The sequence below is a fragment of the Apodemus sylvaticus genome, chromosome 17 (assembly GCF_947179515.1).
Source record: "Apodemus sylvaticus chromosome 17, mApoSyl1.1, whole genome shotgun sequence".
Taxonomy (NCBI): domain Eukaryota; kingdom Metazoa; phylum Chordata; class Mammalia; order Rodentia; family Muridae; genus Apodemus; species Apodemus sylvaticus.
In genome coordinates this window covers 49,603,602-49,616,948 of record NC_067488.1, presented here as the reverse complement: position 1 = coordinate 49,616,948, position 13,347 = coordinate 49,603,602, and the positions used below count along the sequence as shown (strand labels likewise).

The 13,347-nt window shown below is 39.3% G+C and overlaps 1 protein-coding gene across 7 annotated transcripts in view; it reads right to left on the bottom strand.

Annotated features, from left to right (window-relative positions):
* Nucleotides 1–13,347, bottom strand: part of Tnrc6b (trinucleotide repeat containing adaptor 6B) — a 210,505-nt gene that overhangs the window by 56,722 nt on the left and 140,436 nt on the right. For all 7 annotated transcript variants that reach the window (XM_052161482.1, XM_052161481.1, XM_052161486.1 and 4 more), the window contains 2 exons: nt 7,487–7,574; nt 1,812–1,833 (listed from right to left, as the gene is read on the bottom strand). In XM_052161482.1, coding sequence (XP_052017442.1) covers nt 1,812–1,833; nt 7,487–7,574 — 110 coding nt within the window. The remainder of the gene's footprint in view (nt 1–1,811; nt 1,834–7,486; nt 7,575–13,347) is intronic.

The following is a 13,347-nucleotide window of genomic DNA, read 5'->3' as shown; positions in this document are numbered from 1 at the left end:
ATCTGGTGTTTATTTTATTTTATTTGAGTAATAATGCCTAATGAGCTTTGTTTTCTGATGGAAACACTATTGATCATGGCTTAAGCAGCTAGGCTTAAGACCCCAAGTTCTACCAACATAGAGCCTGGCTTATCAAGAAAACACCAATTTCCCCGCCCAAGAATCTTTTAATAGGCCAGCAGCACATGCCCATAACTCCAGTCCGCAGGCAGCAGAGGCAGGATGATCACTGTTAAGGTCAAGGCTAGCTTGGTCAACACCAAGAGGTTCAGATTAGCTATAGCTAGATACTGAAATTTTGTTTGTCTCTGTCTGGCATGTTCCTGCGTGTACACACACACACACACACACACACACACACACACACACAAAATCCTATAAATATTTAGTTCCAAATCCATTTGTATAGCCTATTTCTAAATAGGCTTAGAAAAAACTGCATTTGTTGGATTTTTCTAAAAGAAAGCTTACTTTGGGGTTGTGAACTGGCCGAACTGGACAAGAGGAAAAACACTATCCTCCTATAGTTAAGATAATTATAACAACAATTTCTCAGTTTACGTTCCTTTTTTTAAAAAGATTTATTTATGTATTATATGTAAGTAAGAACACTGTAGCTGTCTTCAGATACCCCAGAAGAGGGCATCAGATCTTATTATGGATTATTGTGAGTCACCATGTGATTGCTGGGATTTGAACTCAGGACCTTCGTAAGAGCAGTCACTGTTCTTAACTGCTGAGCCATCTCTCCAGGCCCTCAGTTTACTTTCTAAATCACTACAAAGTCCCAGGGCACAATCTTCTTTGAAATGCCTTTGATTAGAAATACAATACACTAATACATAAGTATCTGACAATTTATTTTTCATAATTATATTTCCTAAGAAATCTTAGATAAAACATCTATGAAGAATACCTTTACTGACCCTGCCATCACGGAATGGACATGTTTTGGCCTGTTGGTCAAACTGACCAAATCAAACCAAACTCATCATTAGAAGGACTTGCATCAAGTCCAAGTCTCCATTATTCCTATCTCCCTTTTTTATGTTTCTTTTTAAATCCAGGGCAAAGGTTTTCATGTCACAAGGCCTCACATTAAGGTCTGGCAGCAGCCTAGGCTTGTACATTCTAACAATTTTATATAATATTCTAATATACAATTAAGAACCACATATTAAGGTACTCAAATATAAGTATTATCTAAAGGAATGTTATCTCCCACTCTTAAGGCCTGATAACCCAAGGTGAACATTATCATATAACACTACATAATTAGAACCAGGAAAGCAGAAAGAACCACAGAAAAGACAGACTATTAGATCAAGAAAGACCTAAGGGTCACTTGCTTCTGTTGGCAACACATTAATTTTTCAGGCAGAGTTAGCTTATTCAAAATGTGGCATGTTTTAAAACGAACAGTCCAGGCTGTAGTTCAGAAGAGTGTGAACATTCTAGGTGTGACGTACTATTTTCAGACAAAATAATGTATTCCATGGACCAAGTCAGGCAGTGCTGTTTCCATCTGAAACTAGGAGTTGATAATTTGTTACTGTTCTACTAGAAGTTCTGAAAGAGTTCAGTTCAAAATCATGATTCACTCACTTTTAAAACAATGTATTTACTCTTGTTTCCTAAAACTGTAAGGCCAACTAGAAACACAATTCCAAGTGCTTTCAGTTTGTTATTACTGCTCCGCAATGACTGCGAACAACCCACCTAATTACTGTGCACCCACTCTCTTCTGAGTGGACTGCAGGCTGAGTCAGCTGCACTGTAAAATCTGCAGACAGAGAGAATGGAAATCTTACCTTTGGTTTTTTGTTCCGTGACCTGCAAAAGAAATAACAGACATAAGTAAATAAAATGTGCTCTTCAGTTCAGTACTGTATTGTACGATCGTTTTAATTTTACTAACTCAGGCAATACAAGTTGTCAGTATACGCAGTACTCAGGCCTAGTTGAAATCCAAAACCTGCTGGGAATCAATTCAGACATCCTTATAGAGCTGTTCAGTCATACTCACATACCTAGGATTCGGAGGAAATCTAAATTAAAACAACAACAACAACAACAACAACAGAAACAACAGAAACAACAGTCACCACCATTCTACTCCCTAAATGACACAGACCCTGTATTGGAAATTCTGTTAGCCATTTTGATTGCTCTAATTTTAAAAAGTCAAATAGATGTGGCCAGAAACCCAATTTGCCATTAATACAAAAAGATCCCCTCCTGAGTAAGAACTCAAACACTTTTGAACTCAAGCCTAACATGCCTGAAGGACTCATCATGAATTTCAGCCTCATCAGGAATTTGAGTTACAAGGGAGATTACAAACCAAGCCTGTGTAACTCAGTTACTCACTTATTTGGTAGAGATAGTCATCTCTCCTAACAGGGTTTTAGTTAAGGGTAAAAATCAGATAGCAATCCCAAAGTTAAGTTGAAATCTGTTATCATCAAAATTTATACCATAAAGCAGAGCATTAAGATTGAACTGTGCAAAATTTGGACAAAATTTCATGAATGCTTTATTTAAAGTACTTCTTTATGCCATAACTAAGATTTTATGAAAAACTCTTAAAATGATGGGTGACTCTAAATATAGTAATGAACTTAGGGGGGTTGGAAGTCTTTTGAAGCTAGCTGGAAATTGCTTCTGATATTTCTATAGGATGTGTGTCGGGGGGCAACAACACTGAGATACTCAAATACTCCTTATAATATAAAAACAAAACCACAAAAGAAAAACATCCCAAAGCAAGCAAGCCAAAATCCTAGCTATGGATGGATTACAGCATTAAGACTGTGAGATTGTGACTTACTTTTCCAAATTGTCAGCCTGCTAAAGTACATTTACACTGATTATCTAACTGAGTAAGAATTGTTAAAAATGAACTCGGGGCTGGAGAGATGGCTCAGCGGTTAAGAGCACCGACTTCTCTTCCAGAGGTCCTGAGTTCAAATCCTAGCAACCACATGGTGGCTCACAACCATCCGTAACAAGATCCGACACTCCCTCTTCTGGAGTGTCTTAAGACATCTACAATGTACTTACATATAATAAATAAATAAATCTTAAAAAAAAAAATGAACTCAAAGCCCTCAATGGCCAGGGCCCACATAGAAAGAAGGGCAGAGCAGAAAGACTATAATAGCTAGAAGTCATAAGGACCAAAACAGTTCTGAACCTGACAGAACCACTGCACTCATGAATTCACAGCAGCTAGAAAAGACCTGAACAAAATCAACCCAGTTAGCAATCCCACATGAAGGAGGAAGGTGCCTTAAGAGCCCACCCTGAGCCAGCCCAGAACCTACTAACAGTTGTAGCTTCAGAGTCAGAGTGGCTTTCTTTAAGGGTGATGCCCATGGTAGGTCTTTAGTGGGCATAGTAGGAGATGGCCACACACCCTTGACAGCATGAGCAGCACAAATTACAATTAGAGACTATAGAAAAATGGAAAAGACAGGATACTGGGAGGTGGTGGTGGTGGTGGTGGTGGTAGGGTGAATCTGGGAGGAATGGGAGGAGTAAATATAATCAAAGTATGTACTGCATGTTTTGTATGAAATTCTCAAAAGCTAAGAATACATTAAACAAAAATATGGTGAGAGATAAACTCATAAAAGTAACTTATTTATTAGGTATAGTTTTATATACTTTCAATATATTACCCAAAATGTAATTAAATATATAGTTAAATAATTTAAAAATGAGTGCTACAATCTTTTAAAAGACTATGTGGCTAGTAATTATTCTGGATTACTATTATTCATGAAAATATGGTCATACAGGAGGGTATGTCCTATAGCTCGCCAGCATTCAAAACAGATTTGAGCACACTTAGACTCTGAATCTAACCTAAACCATCTATTCTTAGGATTCCCTAGAGTGTTTCTTACGTTTTTGCATTAAAGGACAGGCTAACTGTACTACACTGAAATCTCTGAAAGGTCTTAAAATGAACCTGCTTCCCACTAATAATTGCTACGGAGTTCAATTCTAGTGAAATGCCCTTGCGCATTTTTCTATAATCCCCAATTATCCAAGAATGAATGGGTTTGATCCACATACCAATTCCTGAAGGCAATTTAGGTTTTATTCCCTTGTAACTATTTCTTGGAATGCCATTTTGAAGACTAGTTGTATAGAAGTCAATGCTTTCCCCATTTGTAAGCAACACATCTAAATCATGTTGAATATGTCTTATAATGTGGGTGCTGTTACCACAGCCAATTCTCAGATGGGGAAAAGCTGGACAGTGAGAGCCTGTGTCCTGCCAACATTACACAATGCTCCTTTTGCAGTGTCAGCCTAATGAATGAATGGAGTCCTTCTTTACACCTCTCTGGTGAATGGGAATTTAACATGGTTTACTCAGGGATGGTTCTGGAAAGAGTAAACTGCCATTGAACACAGTGGAAAGGGGCTCATGTTTAATTTCTGTGTGGAAGAAATTTAATTTTAGCCCTAAATGAAAGTCAATGTTTTAATAAAATGACACTGGCATCATTCATGCTTGTTTTATATCCAGTGCTGAGGACAGAACCCAGAACACTCTGCTACCAAGTTACACTCAGCCCACCACCACCGTTAATGATCATTCACTTACTAAACAAGCATTCTGAGCAACTACTGGGTACCACACACAGACACACGAATGATGTTGACGTCAAGAAATTCATATTCAGTTTAAGGAGGAAAACAGACACAAAGAGGTGGTTAAAAAACAATGAGGAAAGAAAGCAAGCCATGAAAACTATACAATGGTCACAGAATACAACTTCTGGTACATTCTCTACAATCCTTTTCACCAGAGTACATTTTATGCCCTCTAGCTGTCTTTACAGTAATACTGGGACCACTAAGATGATCACAGGGTAAGCTTTGTGCTCTTCCCTTAAAATTACTAAATTGAAATTTAATTCTAAAATTATACGGTGGCTTAGTACAACAAAATGCAGTCAAAGACAAGTGCCAGCCTGTGTGAGCCCAGACTTTTGTTAGCTGATCCTTTCTCTCTCTTTCTTTCAGCAGCCCTGGCTGACTTTGAACTTCCAATCTTCTTGCCAAGAATTGGGTTCTAGGCAGGCATCATCATGCCCAACCAAGACGTCTGAATTCTTATATTAGTCATAATTAATCCCTTGAAATTTTCAGGTTCGTTCTTTGTTATTACTTCTTACTCAGTCTTCAATGCAGGTGCACACACACTGCGCCCAGCTGTATAAACTACATGCTCTATATAATACCCCCAATTTTCTCTCAAATATAGCCATATTCTCCTTTATTTCAAGCAAATTTCCTATTTGTATAATACACAATAAAAGTCCACAGTATATCTGATTTATAAACATAAGACTATATATAAAATATATACTATATATAAATATAAGACATATATATGCATGTGTATATATATGTGAGTGTGTGTATATACATATACGTATTTTAAAGAGAATTTCTCTGTGTAGCCCTAGCTATCCTGGAAGTCATTTTGAAGTTCTCAAACTCAGAGAGATTTCTACCTGTCTGTTTCCCCAGTGACATTAATATTTTAATGCAACAAGCACTTGTCTATGTTAAGGATCAGGACAGAATATATACTGACTAAAACGATCATTCTCGACTTGTCATCTAGTCAACAAGTCCTACTCCAGACTCTTCGGGTCCCTATTGGCTTCATTCCCACAGATGGTGAAGACTGTGTACCAGTTTAGTAGATGAAATGTGAGTGGCTGAAAGAAAAATGTTCTAAGTTCACTTGAGACTTTGGGGTTGGGGTTGGGGGTCAGCAAGGTACAGGGCAGGAGCTCAAAGGCCACAGGGCAATAGGAACAAGCCAACACTAGTGCACCTGCACTTCTCTGAGCCTGACAGGGAAGGTGGCTATGCATCCAAAGTGAAAGACAATAGAATAGGCCCCTCATTTCCTGTGAGAAAAGTTTTATGTAGCCCACTTGGCATAGAACTCACTCACTATGAAGCTGAGGAACATCTGAACTTCCAACCATTCTGCCTCTACCCCAAATGGTGGGATTGCAAGTATACATGACCACACCAGGTTTGTTACCTGCTTTTTCTATTCACATTATTTATTCTGGAATTGTAGGCAGTTCTGATAGGCTAAGATTGAAAGCCAATGCTCTGACAGCATGACGATATGATAGATTTACCACTATCAAGATGACTGAAATACCATTAAAAGCAGACAAAAGTTTAAGCTGTCTGATACAGCACTAATAATTGTCTCTGTTCTTTTTAATTAAATCATAAAGAATAAATTACATTTATACATTTAATATAGCAGGATTATCTGCCACCCAATTCTAAGAGATTTCCAAGAATTTTCAAATGCTGTTCCTCATAAATGATCTATTTATATATTGCTTCAAATAATGAAATCACAGTGCATGCATATTCAGTGATGCTGGGAAAAAATCTGCAGTGCATCCCTTCTGCTTCACATTAGGTCTGACAGCTTTACTGTTCTATGTGAATGGTTCTCTCTGAACCTCCTAACAGTTTATGCCTCCATAAACTTAAGCTTTAAAACCAGTACTACAGCAGGGACCCTCAAAGCTGACTGACCTGCAATAAGGCCCTGCTTGCCAAATCTCCACATAACCACATAGACCTGGCCAGCAAATCTTGTCTCCAGAAAAGCTACACAGTGACTCTGCAGAGCCAGAGCAAGTCACACATTACTAATGAAATGGTGGAACAGGGAAAAGAAAGCCTGCGATCGGGCAATGCTCTGAAGCAGAAGGCTCTGCTATCTGCTTCCAACAGCTCCATCAGACATTTTCACCAGGACTTGACAGCTGTCAACTCTGCCTTTTCATTTAGTATCTCTTTTTCCCTCCAAGCACATTCCTCAAGCGATGCCCCCAAGGCACTTTGCAAGACACCATTTGTTTCATCATTTTTGAGACCAGGCCACACTATACAGCTCAAGCCGGGTCTGAAACTAGCTATGCAACCCAGGATATCCTCAAACTGAGACTCTTCCTGCCTTCTTAGTGATGGGATAACAAATACGTGCCGCTATGTCTGGCCTACATGTCTGAGGGCAGTTTACTGATGGATTATTAAAAAGTAAAATTTCCTAAACTACAGTGCCATGGGTAGGACAAAAATCTAATAGGGTATATTTGAGCAAGTTTTAAAAAGTCTACCTATAAACTTAGAGAGAAGATGATACTAAATTATGGTTCAGATAGTAAAACAACATGAGTTGAGACTTTCCTAATACTGTTTACTTATGTTTTCATACAATAAGCTGCAACACTATTTATCATCCCTTGTATAGTAATATGTATGTTTCAAACATTTTTCTAATTTCTAATGTCAGATTTTTTAACTTTCAAATAAACTGATGAATGTCTCAGGCGTGCCTTCCTGTGTCATTTATTCAAGTAAGGCAGTCGCTGCTGAATGCCAGCAAATACAGGGACAGACCCAGTGCTCAGCTCACCTTCTGGGTGGCTTCTTTTTTCTTTTTATCCTCTTTCTTCCTTTTCTTGTCTTCCATTAACTGTTCTTCCCTTTCTTGCTCCTTCTCTCTGTAAAAAGGAGTGACGCACTTTTTAACAGAAAGGTTATACATGTATATTCACACCCCACTTCTGTAGCAAAAAAAAAAAAAAATCACAGTATTAATAACTTACTTACACCAAAATGACACATAAAACCCATGACCCTTAGGTATTCCCCCATCAGGGTTTGCCAAACCTTTCACAAAACATTTATTACATTTTCTAAAATGTCCAAAAGCATTTCTATAATATCTGTATACACACACTCATAGGATAAGTGCACTTTTATTTAGTAATAGGTTTGTTGACTATATTACATAGTTGACTTCTAGTAATATTTAAAACAAATAATAGAGATATGTTAATTCAGTTATGGTATAGATATTTTTATAATTTCGGTGTCTGCCCGTGATTTCTTTGGAATGGTAAACATATACATTTTTGTTCTATATTTTTCAGATAAACTTATTAATACCATATTTGCACATATTTCCTATGAGTATGTGTGTACACACAGACCTTGGGTTTCTTCCTCATCACTGTACCTTTTTCTTTTGTTAAATTTCACTTTGTTTGGGGTGTGGGTGTTTTGTTTGTACTCTATATGCACCTGGTGCCTGAGCAAGCCAGAAGAGGGCACTGGATCTCTAGAACTGGAGTTATAGGTGCCTGTGAGCTACCTTGTGAGAGCCAGGAATCGACTTGGGTCCTCTGAAAGATCAACAAGTGCTCGTAACCACTAAGCCATTACTCTAGCCCCTCCACCTTATTTGTTTGTTTTGTTGTTTTGAGGCTGAACCTAGAGCTCTAGGTTTCTAGTAGACTGGGTGGCTGGCAAGCCTCAGGGATGTACCTGTCTCTAACCCCTAACCCCAAGCCCCAGGGCTGGGGTTACAGTATGGACCTCGACTTGAACTTAGTAACAACAACAATAACAACCACCACCATTAAAAACTGCAGTGCTGGAATCTTGCTCAGGTCATCACGCTTGCACAGCAAGCCCTTTACTTATCCAGTCATCTCCCCAACCCCAGTGTACATGTTTTTAAGGAAGGTACTAAAGAGTCCTAGAAATCAAAGTGTTCTCTGGTGGGTAGGTTTGCAAGTGCATCTTTCTCCTACAAATACAAATTAGGTCAGTTGATCTGCTCCACTCATTAGCATAAAAACAATACACACTAATAGTTCAGTTGAGGAATTGTGCTAAATCTAAGATACACAATTTATATTACAAATCCAAAGTTCATTCTATGTGTCTACCAAGAAACAAGGCCAACTCACCAAGAGTATAACCTCAAATAGAGGATTCCCACTAGTAAACAAGCCCCAGATAGCTTACTGAACCTTAGTGGGGAAAGCAATCAGAGACCTGGCTCCTATTTCTCCACAGCAGGGAACAGACACAGTCCATGGCAATTAGGATTTTAGGTAATTATACATCAAATTATTACTTCATAGACACCATCTAAATATGACCAAGATGAAAGAGACTAAAAAAATAAGGAACTAACAGGTCTGCAAATGGCAAAATTCATAAAAATGGTTCCAGAGGGACTCAATTGTAGGTAAGAAGGCAGGCCAAATCAGATACACTCAGCCTACACAAAAGAAAGTAGAAGAGCCAAAGTGGGCACTCATGAATAGGTAATCAATGCTTTACCTACAAAAATAAGAATTTTCCATACCAGAAAATGGCAGTGGGCAATCCCAGCATGTAGGATGCTTTGGGAAGTGGAGTGAGAGGACTATTGAGTTATAAGCTAGCACTGGCAACATAGTGGAACTCAATCAAAAACAAACAACAACAAAACCAAAAACACAACCACCAAAATACAAAAACAAAACCCCAAAAACCCCAATATCAAAACCAAACCAAACCAAAAAACCTAACAAACCCAACCCAAGCTGTAATATCTAAAACAAACAAACAAAAACAAAAAACAAAAAATTCCTGTTAAACTGTAACTGAATCCACAGACACAAATATCACTTTCTCCTCTACCCCATGGGCATAAATATACAAAAGTTTTATGTGCAAACAAGCACTGATCCTAACTCCCGTGTGAAAACACCACCAAAGGCAAGCCTGTCTCCAACTTCCGTAGGTCCAGCAGTGCACTCCCCGACTAGAAGGGTGAGCACAACCTACATGTGTCTATAGCAGTACACTTTGGCCAGGGAGGGGATAGGGTTTAGGGGTTAAGAGTGCTAGCAGCTTAGTGCAGAAGACCTGAGGTTTGATTCCTAGCACTCACATGGGCAGCTCAACCAATGTCCTTTTTTGGCCTTTATGAACACCAGGCACTGATACAATGCACAGACATATAGGCAGATATCTATACTCATAAAATTATAATTTTTTAAAAGAAAAAAGTGGGACAGATAAGTGCTGACCACCTAAGGGACTGGCCACAGTCCCCTTTACAGAGGGCTTTAGGGTAGCTGTGCTTTCTTGGTCAAGCAAAGCAGATGAGGTTCCCTGTCTATCATTACCATTCAGCTCCCATATTTTATAGTGAAACTGGTTACAGAAAAGGAGCAGCCAAAGTCTGGATATCTCCTGCTTAAATATTTGGTGCTCTGATAAAACAGGTTGTTACTTTTCTTAAGTCTAAAATTTCCAAAATTAAATTTATATTAAAAATGCCCCCACTTAAAAAAAGTTCATTAAAAAGATGCATTCTCAAAAAATAACTAATCTTTTTCAAATTCTTTTCCTATGAACAACTAATTCAGGGAAAGAGAATGAAATTCATGCTTTCTAGAAGGACATTTATTTCCAAAGCAAGCATTTTTCAAAGATTTCCAGGAGACAAGCTTTGCTTTCTCCCTGATTTTTTTCTTTCATTTCATTTTCAAACAGCATCTTGATACAATTTAAGTCTTCTCTTACTTTTCACTTTCTTAGGGAAATGTTAATTTACCTTGCTTGAACCAAATAATATGGAACTCACTTAGCTCTTAATTCCAGCAGCTCCCTAGCTAGGCTGCACAGAAATATCATTTGGGGAGCTCTACAACATCCCTGTGCTGACTCAGAACCCAAGCAGAGTGAGGAGGACACCCACTGCAGTGGTAATGGGGGAGCACATGCCTACAGAAGGGTGTCAGTAAGGAAGGCTAGTAAGACAACTGGCAGCCAGGTTTCTCAAGTCTGGGGTGGGGGGAGTTACAAAAATGCAAATCAAACAGGGAGTTAGATGTAAATTGGTTACCAGCAAGTACTCACTGTTTTCAATAAACACAAACACATATACATAACTGTTTGCCAATCTAGCTACCTATTCCTGCCTATATCTGTAACTATGAGGCTACAAAACAAGGAATACTCAAACAGTAATGAGCCAAAGATTTGCAGCTTTTAAATACCATCCTTTAGTAAAAGAACCAGAGTTATCTGAGTGTGGGGAACCAAGATGCTAATTCAGGGGCTAGGGCCAGGAAGGCTACTATGAAATCAGACTGCTTGCTATAAAGCAGAAAGCCCTTAAAAAGGACAGTCTGAAGGGATCTGACTATGGGGACAACATAAGATCATTGTAAGTGATGCTAGCAGAGGTTATAAACCATTACATAAATTAGTAAAACACAAAGGACAAAGGATTTCCTAAGAAAAGAATAAATTATGAGAGAGAGGAAGGGAACATTCAAAGAGTTTAAAAACACCTACACACAAAATACTTTTCAATTTTAAAAGGGGAAAGAGTAATAGGCTGAAGATAAAACCTCAACCAAATATCCTATCACCTGTTTAACATCATGGGAGCGTGCTGGCCTCTCTTTCACTTGGGGTTGGGCATGAAAGGTAAAAAGGACATTGTGTAGGCGCTGGGTTTATGACCAGGTCCCAGCACTTGCCTCTGCAGGCGGCAAATCTTTGCCATTTCTGCTTTCATTTGTTAGTACTAGAAGAACTGAAGTATATGTCTCTCCAAACATATACATAAGTAAACAAAAGATACAATAGGGACATTACAATCCAGCATAAATCTAGAATGGTAAAAAGTCAAAGTATACTCCCACTGGCCCTTGTCATGATGAGGATAGACTCCAAGGTCACCGGAATGCTAACTAAGCACAGGCTCCTGCCACTGCAGCCCCCAGCTATCAAAGCTTCTAAAGAGAAACCAGCATTCCTTCCTATAGAAATCTCTCACTGTCTGGAAGCTTCACAGTCAAGTGAAGTGGACTGACCTGTAGCTGAGGCAGGAAATAGAAGGACATTCTAGTAGGAATAGAACAGAAGTTCTAGTAGGAAGCAAGAATTCGCTGGGAACATGTAGGGCAGAAGCATGGGAACTGAGCAGAGGTAAAAAGACATATGGCAGAATTTAAGATTAGAATAAATGGGATATTAAGTAATAATATTGGGGAACAGGCAAAGTCTATGGTATAGGTATTTGTAAATATATTTGAATTTCAGAGTCATTATCCTGGGAGCCTAGGGTTAGGAGGACAAACTTGGATTTTAAAGTTATGAGTTGAAACTTTTTGTTTTGTTTTGTTTTTGGATTTGGTTTTTTCGAGACAGGGTTTCTCTGTGTAGTCCTGGCTGTCCTGGTGCTCACTCTGTAGACCAGGCTGGCCTCGAACTCAGAAATCCGCCTGCCTCTGCCTCCCAGAGTGCTGGGATTACAGGCGTGCGCCACCACCGCCCCGGCAAGTTGAAACTTTTAAGAAAGGCAGTTGTGCCGGGCGTGGTACACGCCTGTAATCCCAGCATTTGGGAGGCAGAGGCAGGTGGATTTCTGAGTTCAAGGCCAGTCTGGTCTACAAAGTGAGTTCCAGGACAGCCAAGGCTACACAGAGAAACCCTGTCTCAAAAAACCAAATCCAAAAAAAAAAAAAACCAAAAAAAAAAAAAAAACAAAGGCAGTTGTAAAATGTCTCAGTATGTAAAAGGCACAAAACTGCCAAATGTGACAAGCTGAACTTGATCCCTGGGTTCAAGGGATCCTCTATCCTCCACACTTGCGCACGCACACAAACACACAAAATAAGATGTGTATTGTTTATTTAAAAAACACAAACAAGGCTGGGCAGTAGTGGGTCACACCTTGAATACCAGCACTTGAGAGGCAGAGACAGGCAGATCTCTGTGAGCTCCAGGCCAGTCTTGTCTACAGATCAAGTTCCAGGGCAGCCAGGACTACAGAGATACCCTATCTAGAAAACTGAAAAAAAAAAAAAAAAAAAGCCAAAACAAACATAAAGGCCATGCTTGATGGGCTGGGGTAGCTAAGTCAGAGCTCTGGCTGTGCAAGTGTGAAGACCCAAGTGTGCCGACTACCACCTGGAATTCATAGGTGTGCTCCTGGCCTGGCTGGAGGTATCCCAGCCTTATCAGCAAGCTCAAGATTTCAAAAGGAGCCCCAAAACTAAACTGGATCGCTCCTAAGGAAGGATTCTTAAGGTTCACCTCTGGCATGCGCCGTGTACATGTACACACACACACACACCCTCAAAAGGCAGTACTTGAATAAAAGGAAAACATCACTAGTGCCTAAGCTGTGGCCCAGCAAGAATCCTGCTCTGCATACAGTGACGAGCAATGGAGCCGCCATTCCCAACCCTAAACAGAGGAAAGCTAAGAACAGCTGATCTGGACTACAACTCTCCAGTTGTAGTGTGCAAATTCAACCTCCACTTCCAACTCATCCATTCTGCAAACATACTACCACCAACAAAAACTCCATCAAATTCTAGCTCGCATGCCTATTTGTTTTAATGAAATCTTCCTTACCAACTCAAATTCCAAAGAAATTTGCACTCTGTACACACACTGCCATTGTCCTGCCTC